The sequence below is a fragment of the Hemitrygon akajei genome, chromosome 32 (genome assembly GCF_048418815.1).
Source record: "Hemitrygon akajei chromosome 32, sHemAka1.3, whole genome shotgun sequence".
Classification (NCBI taxonomy): domain Eukaryota; kingdom Metazoa; phylum Chordata; class Chondrichthyes; order Myliobatiformes; family Dasyatidae; genus Hemitrygon; species Hemitrygon akajei.
The window spans coordinates 28,691,823-28,713,913 of NC_133155.1; the positions used below are offsets into that span (position 1 = coordinate 28,691,823).

At 43.2% G+C, this 22,091-nt stretch overlaps 1 protein-coding gene across 2 annotated transcripts in view; it reads right to left on the minus strand.

The window, feature by feature from the left end:
• Positions 1-22,091, minus strand: part of LOC140719729 (ephrin type-A receptor 7-like) — a 671,000-nt gene that overhangs the window by 102,160 nt on the left and 546,749 nt on the right. For both annotated transcript variants that reach the window (XM_073034552.1, XM_073034551.1), the window contains exon 8: positions 4,026-4,134. In XM_073034552.1, the coding sequence (XP_072890653.1) occupies positions 4,026-4,134 (109 nt within the window). The remainder of the gene's footprint in view (positions 1-4,025; positions 4,135-22,091) is intronic.

Sequence of the window (22,091 nt, forward strand, 5' to 3'; positions counted from 1 at the left end):
GCAGACTCGATGGGCCAAATGGCCTAATTCTGCTCCCATGTCATATGGTCTTACTCTGGTTTCCTGAAACCATTGAAACACTAATGTAGGATCTCCTCTAAGACAAGAAAGATGCTCAAGCTGCTGATATCTGTCAGGTTAATTCAAGTTTCTTGTAAAAGCTCTCACTGCAAAATTGTGCATAGTTTCCCTTCCCCTTCTTCTCTTCTCTCTTCACCCTTGTAGACTGAGGAAACAAGCCAACATAGGCAAATGGGACCTGCTTAGATGGGAATCTTGGCTGGCATGGAGCATTTGGGTTAAAGGGCTTGTTTCCATGCTCTATGTCTCTATAACCAGCCTTCACCAAACTCTATAAACCAGTGTCATCTTCATCTTGTCATTTAGTGTCTCTTGGTCCCACCTAATCATAGATATTATTTCTATACTCCAATTAAAACATGTTCAGTTTCTAACTTATTTTAGTTCTGGTGAATCGTCTTCAACTTGAAGCACTAACTGTGTTCCCCTCTCCAGATGCTGCCTGACTGACTAAGTATCTCCAGCATTTTCTGCTTCTTGTTAATGTATTTCAGTTTTCAATCATTTGCAGGCACTGCAATGCTTCTAGCTCACACTCCAGCGATCCAAGTGCTGGATCTGTGCTGCTGTCTACACGGTATCACTGTGAACACAAGGGTTTCCTCCTGGTACTCTGGTTTCCTCCCTAAAATTTGGGAACTGGTTAGCTTATTTACCACGGCAAATTGACCTGATTGTTTAGGCAACTGGTAGTATCTAAGGAATTGACGAGAATGAGGCAAGAACAAGACACAGGCAAAATTAGTAGGAGAATGGGATTGTTTTATGAACCAGCATTTGCTTGATGGGTCAAAGTGTCCTCCAGAAATTGAAAGGAAACTTGGTAAATATGACGTGTGGAAGTGTTGAATTGAATAATGAGTCAGAAAGATTTTTAATGTGGCAAGATGAATGGACATTCTTCAAACTTATGTCGGGCTTCATTAGAACAGAGGCTTCATGCAGAAAGATTGGAGTGGGACTGGAAAGCAGAATTAAAGTGACGAGATTGGATTGACCTTGCAGCTGCCCTTGCATTCTGCAAAACAGTTCACCCAGTCTGCGGCTGGAAATTAAAAATCGGAACTGTGTACACAGGAAATACTCAGCAGGCCAGGCAGTCTGTGCGGGGAGAGAAATGGAACGAACATCTCAGGTCAATGACCATTTGTCAGGGCATCCAACATTTTCTGTTTTCAGTTCAGTTCACATCATTTGCATTTGCTTTCTCCAATGTAAACACAATCATCCAGAGAGCATCGAATGCAATACAATATATTGGAGGGAAGTTCAAGAGATGCACTGTTTAATATAGGAGGCATGTTTGGGTCCCTGGATGGAGAGGTGGGAAGAAATAGAAGGGCAAGTATTGCATCTGTAACTCGTAAATGGTAGCAGATACTGGATCCCACACACCTGATAAGACACCTACAGTACCCTCTGCCTCATTAACAGAAGCCTCACATTCACTGTCAAGTTTGTTTCTGAATGTGTGATTCGCTTTCTTTGTGACTCGAGCTCAGTTGAGATGGTAGGCAAATGTGACTGCTTCCCATTCAATGTTAATACAACTTGGTGTATAAGAAAGTCACACATGCGGATCCATAAGCAAATTGACTTCCTTTGAGAAACATTCAAGAAGTTGCTGATCACTTTTCAGCAATTGATTTTCCAATTAAGTTCTGTCATGCAGTACACACAAAAATTACACCATGTGATAGAATTTCTAGATCCACATCTCCATACCCATTCCATCAAAGTCTCTCATAATCTTAATCACAATCAGGTCACCTCTCAGTTTTCTCTTGCCTATCCACTCAAGCTTTTCTGAAAGCTGGCAGCTCTGTTATCATACTTGCTTCTGCAATAGTTCCAGTGCATCCAATTGATTTCAATACATGGAAACAATGCTCTAAGTTTGGGCTAGTAACAAGTTTAGTATAAATTCTCTGTATTTTAGTTTTATTCCTTTCAAGAGTCCTGGAGCTTTTTTCAAAGACCTAACTGGAATTATTATTTTGATTGTATTCTTATCTGCACTTGGATTCCCTAGCTCCTCTACTACAGTTATATCCTTTTCTTACTTCTTTCCAAATTTGAACATCTCCTTTCAATATATTGCCAATTAAGTTTATCACTACTTCTTACTTAATGTCCGTTACCCCGCTGACTTTCAGGGCATTAATGCACATCCTCCATCTCTGTCTGTATAAAAGGATTTTTCATTGTTGTTTCTGTAACAATCGTTTTTCAACCAGTCAAGGCTGTTAGTCCTGAGTTGAATCCCAAAAACGTGGAGGGCCAGAGACCACTCTTAGTCTTTCCTCTACCCTTTGACCTGTTTGGCATGGGTGACCTTATCAAGAGCCAAAGCATAAGGACCTGACTAGCCAGCATAGCTCTCCAGATCACTAAGGCACGCAAGCCTCTAAATCCTACAATGAGGTTGTGGTCCTCTTGAGGTGTGCAAGCCTCCAAATCCTACAATGAGGTTGTGGTCCTCTTGGAGGTCATCATCACTGATTACTGTTACTTTATGATATAATGATATAGTCACCCAGATGATTCGCTACCTGCTAATTCGATGCTGTTTACAAGTTCAATAATTAACTATAGATTTCTCAATTGCCTTTATATTGCTGTTTTTGTTTAACAATATGGTGGCTGTCTTTTACTTGATCCAGCTGATCCCTTCAGCTGCCTGGGGTTCAATAACAGCTCTCAAGTCCTGATAACGGGTCGCATCTTAAAACATTGACTGTTTATTCCTCTCCATAGATGTTACCTGACCTGCTGAGTTCCTCCAGCAATTTGTGTGTGTTACTGAAGTTTTCAACCATCTACAGAATCTGCACTTTTCAGGAAATAATGTGCTTTTGAAAATTCTACACCTTTCAACAGGATAGGAATCAAGGCCAGGATCGTGAACCACTTCTTCTCTCCCCAACGCCTAACCTTGATTACGCAGCTCTGTCTTATAGCCAAGCTAAGTTCTGCCAACACAGCAGTGCTGGCCATTGTCTGAGCAGAGATCTTTATGGCAGTGTAGAAGATGTCATTTGCTGGAAATGCTCCCACCTAGCATTGAGCAAGAGAAGACAGTAGGAGAGAACAAGGTTGGACTTCAAACTTGTGATGACATTTCTCTTCTTGTATGAAGGTTCAACCATAATCTTCCTCCCTTAAATCTTCTGCTGTTCCTAGCCAGGACTTAGTAGACACACCACCAGTAGCAGAGAAAGGAACCCACCCCATTTTCCCTAAATGTCCTATAGGATAACTTTTACTCTTTGATAGGATGGGACTCTGGGGCTGCATAATGGCGTGGCACAGCAGGAGGCTGTTCGGTCCATGTAGCCTGTGCTAGCTCTTTCTTCAAGTGCTCTTCGATTGTTAACTAAGTTTTGCAGACAGAAAGGCCTGATCAGTTTTCACAAGTCAACGGGGAGCCATGTCACCTTAAATTGCTTGCTTGTAATAGCTCTGTTAGATTCAGAATGAGCCAGCATTACAATTCATGACATTACAGGGCCAAGTAAATTAACAAAAACATGCAGTGTCAATCTTCATACTTTCTAACAGGGAGAGGAAAAGCAAAGAATTCGATAAGAACACACTGAAAGCAATGCTATTAAATTCCTCAGATATTGCACTCCCAGATCCTAGAGATTTCATTAGTCAAGCAAGCATGTAGTTTATCAAACTGGGGTGATGGGACTGATTCTTCCACTCCCCCACCCATGAGTCTTATACTTGGAATCTAACAGTTTCAACATCCGCACTATCAGGTTTAGCATATTCCCCATGAAAATAAGAGGGCTGGTTGGCAGAAGGTCAAAATAGCTTTTCTCTTCATAGGGGGCATCTAGTTAATGAGAGGGGGTAAAATTCTGATGGGGGTTTCTGCAGTACCTTGTGCATTAGTCTGCCCACTCAGCAACCTTTTCATACCTGTCTGTATTTACCTTCTCCAAATGATGAATCCAAAGACCATTGAGAAGAGAACGATCAGGCCTGCTACCGAAACCACAGCAATGACAATCACTGGATTTTGCTCACTGGATACCATGGCAACTATGGGAAAAAAAATGAAAGCAGAATGATATACAGTATTCAACATGCACAGGCATTAACTTGAGTAACAAAATGGTGGAGCAGCTCGAGAAGTACAGTTCATTGCAAAACATGAAATCAGTGATTCGTTCAGCATGGATGAATGTTCTTCAGCCTAGTGCATTCCTGCCACTCATCAAGCCCTCATTTTACATAAACATGGGATTACTGTATTAATCCCATTTTATTCTCCCTCATTCCCATCAATTAGCTCACTCACACCACTCCACCTCAACTTTAGAGATTCTACCGCTCACTACCAGGGGCAATTCATAGTGGAAAATTAACTGCCTACCTCACACATCTTTGGAATGTGAAAGAAAACCAGCTCACTTGGAGAAAACCCATGCAGTCACAAGAAGAACGTGAAAACTCCACACAGACAGCACAGGAGATCAGGACTGAATCCAGGTCATTGGAACTGCACTGCTGTGCCATCCTGAAACTCAAATTCTAGTGCTGTCATAAAGGGATTTGAACTCATTTCCCAGTCCCAGCACTACCACCATTATGCTACCTAACACCTTTCACATCAGATTAAAATAAAAACTAAAAGTATAGCAATGCCAGCTGAGTTTTGTCAATTAGCTATAATGCTAAAATAACGATTTAACTATTGTTGCTAATGCTACTCTGCTTCCAACCAATGGGAGGGTGGCTTCCTCCACCTCATTGTCCAAAGCAACTTCCTGGGAGTGGCTTTGTCAGATTTGAATTCAGCAGAAATGTTCATCAGACGTTTCTCCTTCATTTTTGACAATTTATTGTTTAATTCCACATGTCATAGTTGCAGATTTTATGTCACAACTTCACCTTCCTAGAAAGAACACTTTACATTATTCATTCTGTGAAATTACCTTACCTTGTCACACTTCATCAAATTCAGTATCTCCACTGGGGTTGCAAGGCCTTAGAATTATCCCACTGTTGCTAAAGTTAAAACTGTTTAAATATTGACTAATGAATGTCCTCAACCATTAAGGACCCTAATCTTTAATTATATGTTTCCTTCGAATATAAATTCATCCATCTCCTCACTCTACAATGCTGCCATTTTAGAATCATGGACCCAATCAGGACCCAAGCTAAGCTGTATACTAAATAGTAGCCTCCTCTTGTGTCAAGATGAGGCCACCCTCAGGATGGAGAAACAACACCTTATGTTCTATCTGGATACCCTACAACCTGATGGCATGAATATCGATTTCTCCTTAAGGTGAACAAATCCACCCCCCTCCCTCCTCTGTTCTCCTCTCTGACCTTTCATTTCTTCTCATCTGCCTATTACTTCTCCTTGGGTCCCCTCTTCCTTCCATTTCTCCAATTGTCTACTCTCCTCTCCAATCAGATTCTTTCTTCTCCTGCTGTTGACCTTTCCCACCCACCTGACTTCACCTATCACCTTCCAGCTAGCCCTTTTCCCTTCCCGTACCTTTTTATCCAGTCATCTCCCCCCTTCCTTTTCAGTCTTGTTGAAGGGTCTCAGCCTGAAACTGTTTGTTTACTCTTCTCCATAGATGCTGCCTGACCTGCTGAGTTCCTCCAGCATTTTGTGGGTGTTGCTTTGGATTTCCAGCATCTGCAGAATTTCTCATGCTTGTGGTACACTAAGTAGTGGTTTGTTACATAACGGGATGAAGGGTCCAATGGACTTTTTTAAAATTAGAGATTAGATGACACAGACTACATTTTCCCAGCATAATACATTCCAAATCTGATGAAACCAAGTAAACATTTTACTCTATTTTCTTGGTGAAATTAAAATAATTATAAAATAGAACACCACACTTTCAGTCACGGTCTGTGCTATTGTGTCTAATGTTTAATGGTGATAGAACCCTGGGTGATTTGCTCCTCCTGAGCGCACTGTGGCTAAGACCAAGAACCTCTCACTGCCTGATAGCAGATCATTCAGCACACATCATAGATCCAGTCTGGTACTCTTTGCATTATTGGCTCGAATTAGTAACTGAGTGAGTTAGTAAGGGGTCTCCCAGGAACAACATGGGCAGAAGTGCATGTACTGTGCTCTAATGTTCTATATTCTATCTTCTCTGTTCTATGAAGCACACCTTCATAAAAGGGACGAGAATTTAGTGTTAAGTTGGCTAGAAAATTTTTCACTATATTGCTGAAAAAAAGTGAAAGTATTTCCCGAGCCTGATAGGCTCATCAGGCCAGTGCTTATGCTGGTTTCCGTGGTGTGAAGTGACTGAGAGTACGAGACTTCCTCCTCCCCCCCCCCCAACCCTGGATAGGACTCCAGTCTATTGTGAGGTTAACCCCCAGCATTTGCCAGTACCCATTTTCAGCTGGGTGGGCTGGAGCAATGTGTGGTTAAGTGCCTTGCCACGGCTGGGGCTCGAGCTCACGACCTTCAGATCGATAGTCCACTTGGCCACACACCACACTATATTGCTGAAATAAGTACAAATTCCTTTTCTATTAACATATGTATGTCCAACTGGACAGAAGCTGATTTCACAATCTTAGTCATATGCTTGATATCCAGTACTACTTGGTGAAAAAGTTTTCAATATTCCTTACAGTTTGGTTATTGTTCTTTGCTGCTAGCCTTCTGTTTCCTGGCTACCACCCAGAAACCTGGTGCACCCAGAAGGATCCATTAGGTGGCAAATGCAACAGTCATCATCACCTTTCCCCCACTAAAAGCTGGGCCTTATAGAGCAACATAAGAGGCACTTAATCACCTGGTCCTTCAACACCAACTCTTTAGTCAAGAAAACACAGCAGCGTCTCCAATTCCTGAGGGGATTGAGGTGAGCAAAGTTCCATCTCCCCTCTCCCCCCATTTTAATTCATTTTTACAGGAGCACCATTAAGAGTATCCTGAGCATCTGCATCAGGTCTGGTATGGGAACTGCAAGGCATGTGGCCACAAGATCCTACAAATAATCACCAGGACTGCTGAGATAATCATCAGGGTCACTGTTCCATCCATCCAAAATATTTTTCAGCAGCACAGTGTACACAGGGCCCTTAGCAATGTCAATGATCCCTCCATCTCTTTGGCCCTTGCCATCAGGCAGTAGATCCCATATCATTAGGACAAGGACTGTGAGGATGGGAAACTACAGAAATCCATGTCAACACCCAGGTTTCATTACATATGAACCACCAGTAGCACTTTACAGATTACTTTTTAACTTAGCACTTTATTCTAAATGTCAATCTTCTAAAGTATATTATTTGTTGATACTTTTTTGTAATATTACCTTATATGTCATATGTGAGTTATATGTACTGTGTTGTGTATTTTTGTCTGGAGGAAAATTGTTTCTTTTGGCGTTATACATGGATATATGATTGAATGACAATAAATTTGAACTTGAACTTCAACTTGAAAAATGTCCTACATATCAGTTAGAGCTGGCACTGGTTTAGAGAGCGGTAGGAAGGGAAGGCAATAGAGATATGATGGTCAGAAGAGTGGTAAATAACAGCCCCATTAGGCCTGTGTTTATATCTTGAAGATCAGCTGGGGAAAGAAGGAAAGAGGGTAGTTGAAGCTAAGGATACAGCTGATGAGTAGGAAGTAGACAAGGAATTGAAGCCCCTTGATGTGCTCAGTTGAAGGAGGATGGGAAGAGTATGTAATGATGCTGAGGACCGGAGCTGCCAATAAATGGGAAGAATATAAGACAAAGGAGCAGAATTAAACTTTCAGCTCGGCCATTCCATCTGAGTGATTTATCATCCCTTTCATCTCCATTCTCTTGCCTTCTCTCCATAACCTTTAACAACCTGACTAATCAAGAAACTATCAACTTCCACTTTAAATATACCCATTAACCTGGCCTCCAAAGACATCAGTGGCAATGAATTCCACAGATTCACCATCCTCTGGTTAATGCAATTCCTTCTTCTTTTCCAGATGTGGGAATTACTGTGAGCCTCATCTGTGACTCCATCTTCTCCAATGATTCCTCCACCTATAAAAATATTCCTTCTTGAGGTGGTTTCAGTCAAGGTAGCGCAAGATAGAACTTATATTTTTTTGCACTCCTGACAAAAAGTAAATGTCTCTTCCTTACATAAATCAGGAATACTTATTCTTATTCTTGATAATCTCCCATTTGCTGCAGGCAAAATAAAGAGACATTTTCTTTGGTATGGTGGTATTGCAAAAGTCGCTTGGGCAGAACCATTTATACTCAGCGGCCACTTTATTAGATACCTCCCATACCTAATAAAGTGGCTACTAAGTGTATGTTTGTTGCCTTTTGCTGCAGTACTCCATCCAAGATTCGATATGTTGTGCGTTCAGACAGGCTCTTCTGCACACCACCATTGTAATGTGTGATTATTGGAGTTACTGTTTCCTTCCTGTCAGCTTGAACCAGTCTGGCCATTCTCCTCTGACCTCTCTCATTAACGTGGCATTTTTGCACTCAGAACTCCCACTCACTGGATGTTTTGTTTTTCAGTTTCCTTGAGAACTCCTGGGACCGTTGTGTGTGAAAATCCAGGAAATCAACAGTTTCGGAGATACTCAACCCATGCCGTCTGGCTCCAGCAATCATTCCACGGTCAAAGCCACTCAGATCACATTTCTTCCCCGTTCTGATGTTTGGTCTGAACAACAACTGAACCTCTTCACCATGTCTGCATGTTTTTATGCACTGAGTTGCCGCCAAGTAATTAGCAGAGTAGATATTTCCATTAATGAGGCGTACAGGTGTAACTAATAATGTGGACAGTAAGTTCACTGTATCTTCTTGTAATGAATTAAAAGAGGAAATTCAGTCCATCAGTTTCATAGCAGTTTCAAAGAGGAGCAACCGTATTGAGCCATAACATCTAGAAGCAGGAACCAGGTGCACTGCACCAACCATCAAGTACCCATTTACATTAATTTCATTTCAATCTCCCCACACAAATTCCACCACTCACCTAGGCACTAGGAACAATTCACGGTGACCAACTGTGCATTGTCAGGATGCAGGAGGAAACTGGAACTCCCAGGGGAAACACAGACGGTCATTTGAAGAATGTGCAAAGTATACATCGACAGCCGTGGAGGTCAGCGTAAGAGTGAGGTTGCAGGTTTGCTAACTGTGCCATGTTAATCCCATCCTTCCTTCCCCCATTTCTCTGTACCCCTGCAATTAATTTTCTCTCACACTTACCCTCATCCTTTTTGAGCTGCTCTAGGGTTAACTTACAAGATCAATGAACCGACCAACACATCTTTGGGAGATGGGAGGAAAATGGAGAAACTAGAGGAAACCCAGGAGAACGTACAGACTCCACACAGTCAGCAGCTGAGGTCAGGATTAAGCCTGGGTAGCTGGAGCTGTGAGTCAGCGGCATTAACTGCTGTGCCACCATGTCACACTAACTGGCATCTAGGCATTCTGTGGTGACAACGGTTATCAAGCACCCTATTATACTTGTATAAGTAAAGTGTTAACCTGAATCCTGGCAATTATCTCTTCAAAAAAAAAACAAGACCTCAGTCCTTTCCATCAACTTCTTGATCACTCACCTCATAAGGTACAGGAACTAGTTACAGACCCATCAAGACTAGCCACTGTCAAATCCCCTTCTACTCACACAGAATATCTTGTCAATATGTATGTTGCCAAGCCATCTGGCGAATTGTGTGTAAACATTAAAGACTCATGAGCCCCACTTCAAATACGGTGTAAGATACATTGGTTTATTATTGTCACATGGACCAAGATACAGAGAACAACTTTGCTATGCTTGGCATCCATTACAACAGCACATTGGTATAGTACAAGGGAAAACAATAACAAAATTCAGAATAAAGTATTACAGTTAAAGAGAACATTATGCTGAGATCATGCTGTGCACAAATCTATTAGCATCCTAGGCCAGCTGCTCTGTGTCCACTAGTTCAAGAGGCTTCTGCAAAAGACTGAACAAACAGTCAAAAAAAAATCTACTTTCCAAATACGTCTTCATTTATCGCACAAGCTCAATAAAATACTGCATCCAACTTCCATTGGCGCATGGCAGTGGTTAGTACAATGCTCTGCAGAAAAGGCGACCCAGGTTCATTTCCCGCTGCTGCCTGTAAGGAGTTTGTATGTGTTCGCAATGACCGTGAGGGTTTCTTCCGGGTGAACATTGAAGAGTACAGCACAGGAACAGGGCATTTGGCTGATGTGGACTTGCCGGAGAAAAGCTGTTCCCAGTTACCGTTTCTTAGTTCCTGCCTAATGCCCTTGGAATTTGCCCTACTCCAGTTTAAAACTCTCCCACAAGGACCATACCTACCCTTATCTATAGCTATACTGAAAGATAAGGTGTTGTGGTCACTTTTCCCTAACTGTTCATCCACTGAAAGGGAAGTTACCTGGCGAGGGTCATTACTCAACACCAGGTCCAGTATGGCTTCTTCTCTCATTGAATCACCCACATACTGATTCAACAAACCTTCCTGGATACACTTCACAAATTCTGCCCCATCTAAACCCCTTACACTAAGAAGGTCACAGTTTATATTAGGGAAGTTGAAATTGCCCGTGACAACAACCCTATATTTTTTTACACATTTTCTTAATCTAATTACATATATGTTCCTCAATAGCCCAGTGGTTATCAGGGGGTCAGTAGTACAATTCCATCAGCATGATTGCACCCCTCCTATTCCTGACTTCCACACTAATGGACTCAGTGTCCGACTCCTCCATTATATCCCCTCTGAGTACAGCTGTGATATTGTCCCTGATTAGTACTGCAACTCTGGCCCCTCTTTCACCTCCTCCTCTATTTTTTCTAAAACTTTGAAAACCTGGTAAATTAATCACCCATTCCTGCCCCTCTCTCAATCAAGTTTCACTAACGGCTACAACATCATAGTTTCATGTACCGATCTAGGCTCTAAGTTCTTCACCCTTACCCATAATACGCCTAGCATCAAAACACTTTGAATCCGTAATACCTGTCATTTCGATTTGGCCTTTTAATAATTTTCCTGACATTTACCTTCAGGTCCAATATTTCCTTTACTGACCAGGGGCTCTGGTTCCCAATCCCCTGCAAAACTAGTTTAAACTCTCCTGAGCAGCATCAGCAAACCTCCCAGCCAGGACATTGGCTTCCCTCTAGTTCAGGTGCACCTGTCCCTTTTGTTCAGGCTTCCCGATGAAAGGTTCCAATTATCCAAGAACTTGTAACCGTGCCCCTGCACTATCTCCGCAGCCACTCATTCATCTGTGCTATCTCTCCATTCCGACCTGCACTAGCTCATGGTACAGGGGGTAATCTGGAGATTACAACCTTGGAGGTCCTTTTCTTCAGCCTCTTTCCTAACTCTATATACTCACGTAGGACCTCCTCCCCTTTTCTGCCTATGTCATTGGTGCCAATATACACCAAGACCCCTGGTTGTTCCCACTCCCTCTTGAGAATATCCTGCAGCCACTCTGATACATCATGCATTCTAGAACTGAGGAGGTAATACACCATTCTGGTGTCTCTTTTGTGACCACAGAATCTCCTTTCTGTCCCCTTATCAAATCCCCTATAACTACCACACTGCTGACTTTATCCTTCCCTATCGAACCGGCCCCAGTGCCACCAGCCTGGCAGCTGCTGCTGTCATCTGATAGGACATCCCTCCAGCAGTATCCAAAGTATACTTGTTGCCGAGGGGAATCACCGTAAGGGAACCCTGCACTGTCTTTTTAATCCCCTTACTTCTCCTGATAGTCACCCATCTACTGTCTGAAGCCTGTACTCCAGGTGTGACCTCCTTTTCAAAAGTCTCGTCTATAATACCTTCAGCCTCCTGAATTATCCTGTGTATATCCAACTCCAGCTCCAACTCCTTGACCCGGTCAGTCAGATGCTCAAGTTGGGTGCACTTCCCACAGATGCGGTCATCAGGTAAACTTATAGATATCCCAAACTCTCACAACTGACAGGACGAGCATTCCATCCTGACTACTCTATACCAAAAAAGACTTGCCTCTTCTTAACTGCGCCTTCATGCCGAAGCCTGTCGAGCCGAAGCCTTCACACTCTATCACTGGCACACTCCAACAACGGCCACTCCACATGAGCCTACCTCTTCTTTTATTTGCATCTGAGGTTAGGCCTCTGATACTGATGCTTCCTATGCCTGTGCAGTCCAAAAAGACTGGCCTGGCCCAAATCTGCTCCTTTTATCTTTTCTCCTGACTTCCGTAGGGCTCTGACTGAATACACACTCCTCGCCCCGGAGACCGGCTTTACCCGAATCTGCTCTTTTTATACTCTGGACCACTGGTTTCCTCCCAGAGTCCATAGATATACGGTCAATAGCTTAATTGATCATTGTAAATTGTCCCTAAGATTATATTGGGGGTTATGGGCCAGTATGGCTTGAAGGGCCAGAATGGCCTGTTCCATGCTGTATCTCAATAAATACATTAAACTAAATTTCATCTTCCTGAAAAACACACAGCACAATTTCTGATCTGCCATTTGGAGATGGACGCTAATAAGCCTTCAAATTGACTTGATTTGCTTTATAACATTGAATTGCTAGCTGACCTGATTGAAAGAAAAAATTATTAAAATGCAAGCTGATATATTGTTTTGATTTTAATAGGCATCTGTAAAATAACACATCACTAATGATTCAATTTGATGCTTATTATAGTTTCTAATAATCATGCAGGCAATGGAGTAAAAAAAAATCTATTTTAATTTTTAAACTCATTTCTGTTCAGCTTGTTGTGACCAAAACTTAGAGATGGCATGGACTATAATTTGTTAAGTACAATTTGCTATGACATCACATTAAAGGTAGAATCTGACTGAATTGCCTGATAACTTTTAGCTGTTATCAAGTGGGTCTCCTCCTTCGGCAGTGGATCCTCTCCATTACAGGTGTCTGCTCCACTCCACTGTTGTGAGGAGTCGAAGATGCCTGTGTATGATCACGCCACTGTCCTGTGCACACTGATGGTGAGGTACAAGTACATTGAAAATTTGCTTCCAGCATCAGATGTGGGTTCAAACACACAGGACGGAAATGGTCCATAAATTATGCAAGACAGGTGAAGAAACAAAAGTTTGGGGGGGGGTAGCTCTGTTCGATCCCCCCAGCCCCCTGCTGTCTTTAAAGAGTTTGTTCATTCTCCCCACGACAACGTGGGTTTCATCTGGGTGCTTCAGGTTTCTCCCACATTTCCACATTCCAAAGACGTATGGTTATGGTTAGTGGACAAACAAGGTTAGCGTTGGAATCAAGGCAACACTTGTGGGCAGCCTCCAGCACAATCCTTGCTGATTCGATTTGATGCAATTGATGCTGTTCACTGTATGTTTCGATATCTCAGTGTACATGCGACGAATAAAGCTAATCTTTAAAATTTTCAGAAAGACAGTCCACCGCCAGAGATGAGTGCATGGTGGTGCAAGAGGTGGCCTGTGGCGTTCCTCTGCTGGGGTAGGATTATGGTTTGCAGGCTGGGTACAGGAAAAGATCTGAGACTGGTTGGGCTTCTATATTTCTTGCCCAATGATAGCACCAAAAAAGAGGCGATGATATGGATGGCCAAGTTCCTGGATCAGGCAGCACCTGGTGTAGATGCTGTCAGTGGTGGACTGAGCAGTGTCCACTACTCTCTTCAGCCTCTTGCATTCCTGTGCATTGGAACTGCAGTAACAGACCATCAAGAAACCTTCAAATCTTATTTGCTAACATGCCAGATTTCATTAAGCTTCTAAGAAAGTGAAAGCACTGGAGTGTCATCACCTCGACTGCATCTAGGTGCTGTCCCCAGGACAGGTCATCTGAGATGTTGTTGCCCAGGAATTTAAAGTTGCTTTCTCGCTCTAGCTCTGACCCACTGATGCACAGTTACTTTAGGAACAGTTTTTTTCCCTTCAACCATCAGGCTCCTGAACTTGTGTGGATAATATCACTCGCCTCAACACTAAATGAGTCCACAACCTATGGACTCACTTGCAAAGACTCTTATGTGTTTCATCAACACACACAAAATGATGGAGGAACTCTGCAGTCCAGGCAAGCATCTATGGAAAGGTGTAAACAGTCGACATTTCAGGCCAAAACTATTCCTCAGGGCTGGGAAGATGCCCGAATAAAAAGGTGGGTGGAGGGGAAGGAGGATACCTAGAAGGTGACAGGTGAAGCTAGGTGGATGGGAAAGATAAAGGCCTGGCAAGGAAGGAATCTGATAGGGGAGGAGAGTGGACCATAGGAGAAAGGGAAGGAGGAGGGGACCCAAGGGGAGGTGATAGGCAGGTAGGGGTCAGAGTGGGGAATAGAAGAAGAGGGGAGGGGGATTGAGAAATCATTATTCAAGTCTTCAGGTTGAAGGCTATCTAAACAGAAAAGAAGGTGTTGCACCTCCACCTTGAGAGTGGCCTCATCTTGGCACAAGAGGAGGCCATGGACCGATATGTTGAAATGGGAATGGGCATTACTTATTTCCATAGATGCTGCATTCCACTGCTTATTGATTTCCACATAGATGCTGTCTGACCTGCTGAGTTCCTTCAGCATTTTGGATATGCTGCTTTGGGTTTCAAGCATTTGCAGACCTTCTTGCGTTTATGATTAGTCACTCCGACTCAAAACTGGCTCTTAGCTCCACTCATACACATTAATCTTGTATCCATCGCATTTTTTACATTCCCTGTAGTCTCATCACCTCCTCTCACATTCTACCACTCAGCAACAATCTAGGGGCAAATGGTAGTGGGCAACTAATCTACCAACTCCCACATCTTTGGGAGGTGTTGGTGCAAAAGAAGCATTCAGAGGACATCAATGTGACCATGGGGAGGCTGAGCAAACTCCACACAGACAGCACCCGAGATCAGGACTGAACATGGGTCTCTGGCACAGCGCAGCAATGGCACTACCTGCTGCACCACTGTGCCGACTACTCCAAGATGACCTCAAGAGTTGGAGCAGGCAGGATTGGTGGGAATGGGTAGTGAGGGGTTCAGGAGCTGTAGTACTCTGGAAGCAGAAAGCCTCTGATGTCAGAATCAGATGGTCCATCCACTTAGAAGCTTTTGGCACCTACCTGGAGACTGTTTGAGTGCAATGGCTACCCCACCATTAATTACCTCAGAATCCTTCCAAGGCACAACCAGAATGTTTCAAAGACTTCACATTTGGCTTCCACATCTCCATGGAGTATGATATCCTACCACATAATATTTCTAGGAGTTCTGCTATTTCGTCAACTTTCTGGTGAATAACAAAACTCTGATAAATGGGTGTGCCAGGAGTTATACTGTATCAGATCGATTGTGAGAGTGTGGCGAGTAAGCATACAGCCGATCACTCACACAGTGAATGGATAGGGCCTCCTACATGTGGAAGGCATTCTCTTTGGGGTGAGAGCTTTCAAATGCACGTATTTTTCATCTTGGCAGGATTGTTTCATAGCTCCTGCTATTCTATTCTTGATCAAAACAAAAATGGCCTCTCTACTCCAAGCACCCTATCCATTTAGTGCAGCAGCAATGGCAAAACCGACTGCTGGAAGCTGGTTGCAATGGAAGACAACCATCCTAGACTACATCAAACTCCTCCCAATTTAAACACTAGCAGCAAAGCTGAAGGAAACAATGAAACTCAAGCTGCTCCACATGGAGAACTCAGGCAGAAATACTTCAATGCTCTGCGACTACAGAAAGAATCTGATCTAACAGGTGCACTTGAGGCTTTGGACAATGTTTGGAGAATGCAGGACAATGCCTTAATGGCACATTTCAGGTTCTCACAGCTGTGGCAGACTCCTGATGAGAATGTTAATGATTTCATCACAAGACTGACCCCAGTAGCACAGGAATGCAAGTACAAAGATATTCCCCCGAGCAAGCTTGATGAAGCAATGTTTTGTCCAAATGTTGACTGTTGAGGTACAAGATGGGAGATCACTGGAGAGTCTCCTGTCTGAAGTGCATGATTTGTCCTAGGACAAAGCATGCTCCATAGCTCACTGTCAAGAGTGGCCTTACGCAGATTCATCCCCCTCCATAAAACATCAATATTTGCCAGCAGATACCAATATATAGCCCACAGCCAACATCACGTAAGCAGCCACAGAGATGTCACTGCGGTGGGGAACGCCTTGCTCAATGATCTGGCTGCAAGCATCAAAAGACAGTTTGTCTGCTCCATTGGAAGGTAGGGTACCTCGAAAAGATGTGCTTCGCTACGCAATGCACCATGAGAAAATGGCAGAATTCAGCTATCAATACCACGCAAGGGGACAGCCGGAGTGAAGAAGTGGCCACTATTTTCCATACACATGACACGGGCAACTGAAACCCGTCTCCTTCCTTGATTGCACTCGCAGTAGATTATCAGCCCATGAAATCTGAGCTGGATACGGGGTCAGTTGTCACCTTGCAAAGTGAATTATCCTTATGCCAGATTCCAAAATTTCAACTGCTGAACTTGGTGTTCTGCAGCTTAGTGAAGACGTGGGAGTGCGTAGAAGTGGTTCACCCATGGGGCTTGTTTCACTTACCTGCGCATGGGGTCAGGGGAGGCTTACAACCTAATTTGCAGAGCAGAAAATGAATTAAGAAGATGCCGTCAGTGCTGTCCTTTATTGGTGTGAACTCCACATTGAATCCTCTAGTATAAAAGCATCCTCCGATTGATTTTCCAAGCTGACGCTTCAGGCCAATAAGTGGTCCAGCAGCTAAGTTCAAGTTTAAGAAGATCTGCCAGCCGAAGTTTTACTAGGCCTGCCCAGTGCGGGTGTGGTGGGCCCCAAGGTCGAAGGGGAACTTGTTCGACTACAGAAAGCTGACGTGGTGGAGCCAGTGCAGCACCTGGAGCGGCAGCTCCGAATGTACCTGTCCTCAAGTACAACAGCTCAGTTCGTATCTGCTGATTGATTGCAGACCCCATTACAAAACTGAATGTGCATATCCTTCAGCACGGATCATGGATCTGTGCAATGCTGTTGGAAGGTCAACAGTTCTCAACACTAGACTTGAAACATGCCTGCAATCAGATCACTCGGGACAATGACTCTAAGGAGGTTACAACAACAAATATACTCAGAGGACTGTTTCAATACAAGCAGTTACCATTCAGGGCAAGTTCGGCCCCGGGTATATTCCAATGCCTCATTGATAACTTGGTTAAAGATATCCCCCACTTCTGCACTTATCCTGAAGATACTTTAATAACTAGGACATCAGTGGCCCATCAGTTCTCAGCACTGTACAAAGTATTTTCCAGTTAGAGAAGGACAGTTTTATTCTAAAGAAGGAGAAATGTAAATTTTCGGCTAATTCAGTAGATTACCTGGGCTTAATCGACAAAGTGGTTCTTTATCCACAGGAGCACAAGATCAAAGCCTTAAAAGAAGCCCCATGTCCCCAAAATGTGGCACAGTTATGCTCATTCTTAGGACTAGTCATTTATTGGTTCCTGAGTCAATCACCTACCCTGTTTAATCCTTAAAGTGATTACTCCAGAAGGACCAATGCTGGGTATGGTCAGGAAATGAGCAGAAGACATTCAAACAGATAAAAACGGAACTCAGTTCTTCATCTGTGTTGATACATTATGATCCAAGCAAAAATATAGTGATGAAATATGATGGCTCTTCATTTGGAGGTGGGCTGCCATCCAACATTGAATACCCTGTGGAACAGAAATGCCTGTTGCTTTTGCTTCAAAGACAATGTCTCAGGCAAAGACAAATTATTATTACAGCTTGAATGAGAAGCCCTTATGTCTGGCTTGCATTTGTCTTATTTGGGCATCCGTTCAAAATCTATATAGATCATAAGCCTCTGCTAGGATTAATGGGGGAGACACGAGGTATCCAACAGATGTCAACACCCAGAATGCAACAATGGGCATTGACCTCATCCCCTACACTTACACAGTGTGGTGTACCCCCAGGAAATAAATCAGAGTTGCAGACACCTTACACAGATTACAAAGACACTGCATCCATCATTCCACCATTTGAAGTTGTTGCAAAGGCTAGAGAAAAGTCCCACCACAGGTGAAAATAGGCCGGCTGTCACAGGTCGACTGGTCCACCAGCTCTCCAACCGTGAACTGAGCCTTCAAGATGGCTGCATATTTACGGGGCCGTTGTGTGAGATTCCTTCACAAGACCACGAGTGTGTACTCAGTGCTCTGCAATATCTCCAGCCAGGAGTACTGAAAATAAAAGCACTCGCAAGAAGCTATGTGTGCTGGTCTAAAATGGACCATCAGAAAACGCATGGTGTACATCAGCCCGACTTGTTAGCAGACACAATAAGCATTGCCAAAGATCCCCTCAAAACATAGGCCTGCCTTCATTCCCTATGGAAACCTCCATTTGATTACTTTGACCATACTTGGGGCATATGTTTCTAGTTACTATGGATGACCATTGGAAGCGTATAGAGAAGTTACCCACTAATTCATCACGTTCCTCCACAACTATCATCACCAAGCTACAGCTGGGCTTCACCACATTTGGTATTCTGGAAATGATTGCATCTGACAATGGCCCGGTCTTCACAAGGGCAGAACTTAAGAAGGTTATCAAGAAGAATGGCATTAGACACCTGAAAATGGCTTCATATCACGCAACATCAAATGGCCGATCGGAGCGAGCTGTGCAAACAATGAAACAAGGCCTTTCCAAGCAAACATAGGGTAACCCCAAATGTACTTACAAGTGCATCACCTGCTGAATTAATGTTTAAATGCACATTATGCACCAGATTGCATCTCCTACAGCCTTAGATCAGATTTACAGAAAGGGGAGGCCATGAAACAAAAAAAATATGGTACGTACACCAGACCACATACTCGGTGTCAGAGACAAAGTCTGCATATGCATCTCTCAGGAAGAAAACTGGCAATCAGCTGCATACTGTCATACTGCATTGTCACAGACAAGTCCCAGAACTGGAGCTGACAGAAGGATGAACCGCGAGGTGGCATTTGGATCAAATACACCACTGAACTTAAGAGGAACCCAGGGAAATTATGGAAGCATCCTCTGCTGATGAAGCCAGCAACCCAGCAGATGAACCAATGGACGTTTCATGAAGAGAAGAGAAGATTCACAGCCCACTGAACTTGACATCAGCTCACCAGGAAGGTACTGAGAGAGAAGCTGCCCCCCTGCCATGGTCCATGAAGGTGTACCAGCCACTTGACCGGTACCAAGTGGGGTAAATATTTCATCATTTTTCTCAGTTAACCTCACTTATTCCCTTCTTCTGTGGTTCCCAACTATAGGAGTGAGGGATGCTTCATATCAGATTGATAGCGCGATCAAGGCGAGTGTGAATTGCATGGTGAATAGATTGGGCCTCCTAGACGTTGGAGGCACTCTCCTTTTGGAGCGGAGTTTCAAATGCACTGGTTTTTCAAGTTGGTGAGCTTGCTTTGTCGCTGCCACGTTGTAAATTGCCCTAAGTTTGCTGCTTTGAAAAGTGTTTATCCATTTCACTCCATTGCAGTTCTTGTTCTGCGCATATGCAGCAAGTGTCATTAACTGAACTTCAGGGAATGATAAGGACAACTCTGCAGAAAGTCATGGGCCTCAAAAGGTTTTACTCCATCAAGATTCCTCTTCTCGACCAATCCATTGTGCAAGTCTCCGCTGACCCCTCAGGCCACTGTCATTCTGTTCCTCTTCCAGAAGAAGAAATTTTGAGCAAATAATGAGAAGGAAAGAATCCTCCGACCACTTTAATCATAACAATGGGTCATGCTTTATAACTTCACCATGCCCTCAGTAGCTATAATAGCATTGGTGCCTCAAGGAATATAATCATTGATCTTGAAGCTCTGCAATCAATTCTCCATGTGCCTTGCTGTGTCAGGGGAGGTGCCTTGTGTTATGTACTGCACTCTCAACACAGTGTCCTGAATATTAGCAGCCAGTTGCAGCCTACACTACACTCAGTAGGTCTGGAGCTTAATGAGAAACACCTTAAGACTCGTGCTCTGATGAGGAACAGGTGAGCAAAGCTGGGGGCGATGAAGGGCTACAGGTTGAGCTGTGTAATTCATCTTTCTTCCGATAAAGTAACAACAGCCCTTGTCGTAAATGTCCTGATCTACTCAGTCATCAAACCCTTCACCCTACATACTCCAAGTATAAAGGCACTCAGCTAACCTTTACATTATAGAGGTAATGAGACAACACTGTGGATACCATTTAGGGAAACTTTTAATAACACTCAAATGCAATCATTACATTGAATCATAAGTCAACTTATAGTGCCTTTACATGCACTGCACCCAGGAACATTATCAAAACAATTCTGGATATGAACATTCATATGGTCAGGTCCTGGTGACATGGATGGATCAGAAAGTATTATATTGAATAGGACAAGGCAGGTTTTCTGACTCAAAAAGAAGTGGAAATTTTCAAGGTACATGAGAGTTACCAAACAACATATAAGTCTCTGCAATTTGCAGAGTGGACCCTTTTAGAGGATTTCAAGAATTGAGGAATGAAAGAGGACTCTTGACATTTTCTCTGCCACGAGGAAGTCTATCTTAATTTGGGACTGTGAGTAATGAACTTGTGGCTGCCATCATCTGCCACTTAGAAACAACTATCTTAGTAATGGCAAGTTTGCTTCTGGTGTTCAGAGTACCAATCAACTTCTGCTGTTTCACCAACAACCTTCCTTCAATCTCAAGGTCAGAAGTGGGGACAATTGCTGATTAGCACGTAAAGTTAAAATCCATTTGTGTTTCCTCAGAAGGTAAAGTTGTCCATTCCTGCATCTGTCAAGACTTGAACAAAATTCACGTATGGGTTGATAAGTATCAAGCAATTATTATCTCAAGCTAAGGAGAGTTTAACCACTGACTCTTGATGTTCAGTGGCACTTACCATCACCGAATTCTCTGCCTTCACATAATGAGGACACCTAATGAAGAGAAGTTCAATAGGACCCATCACATAAAGACTACAGCCACAGTATATGGATATCTGTGAGGAGACACTTCCCACCATCTACACAATACAAGTCAAGAATGCAATGGCATAGTCTCTGCTTGTCTGGATGCATATGGCATTACTAACACTTAATAACTCAACACCATCCAGTCTGCTTGACTACTAGCCAATCCACTACCCAATTCACCCATTACCCACACCACAGATGCAGCATCTACAAAATGCCCTGCAAATGCTAACCCAGCTTCTCCAACAGCAATTTCCAACCCTACAGTTTATACCATCAAGGAGGGGAAGGGCAGTAAGCACATGGGAACACCACCACCAGCAGGTTCTGACCAGGAACTATGTCGCTATTCCTTCATTGGTCAAGATCCTGGAATTCACTCCTCAACAACACAGTGGGAGCACCATCACAAAGATACAAGAAGTGGATCAAGAAAATGGCTAACTGCCACTTAGAGTGGGAAGTTAATGAGGTCTTGCCATCAATGCACAAATTCCATAGAGAGTGAAATTAAGATTCAAAGCAAAACATACAACATGCTGGAGGAGCTCAGCAGGCCAGGCGGCATCTATGGAAAAGAGTACAATCGATGTTTCAGGCCAAGACCTGCTGAGTTCCTTCAGCACTTTATGAGTGTTGCTTGGATTTCCAGCATCGGCAGATTTTCTTAGGTTTGTGATCAAGATCCAAAGCAACCTGGTCTTGGTAATGTTCTTAAATTAGTCATAAACTGTACCTCAAATTGTTATCTTTGGAATGAAATTTGAATTCCAAGGAACCAATACAACTGGCTTTCATGGTCCCACCCATAAATCTTGTTCTGATTTATTATTGGGTCCTCGAACTATCGCTTCAACTGCAGATTCATCATCATCATCATCATTATCATTATGTGTTGTGTCGTATGACATAAGCAATCATGATCTCCACGACCATGATTGTTCTTGGCAAAATTTTCTACCGAAGAGCACTGGATTCTTCTGGGC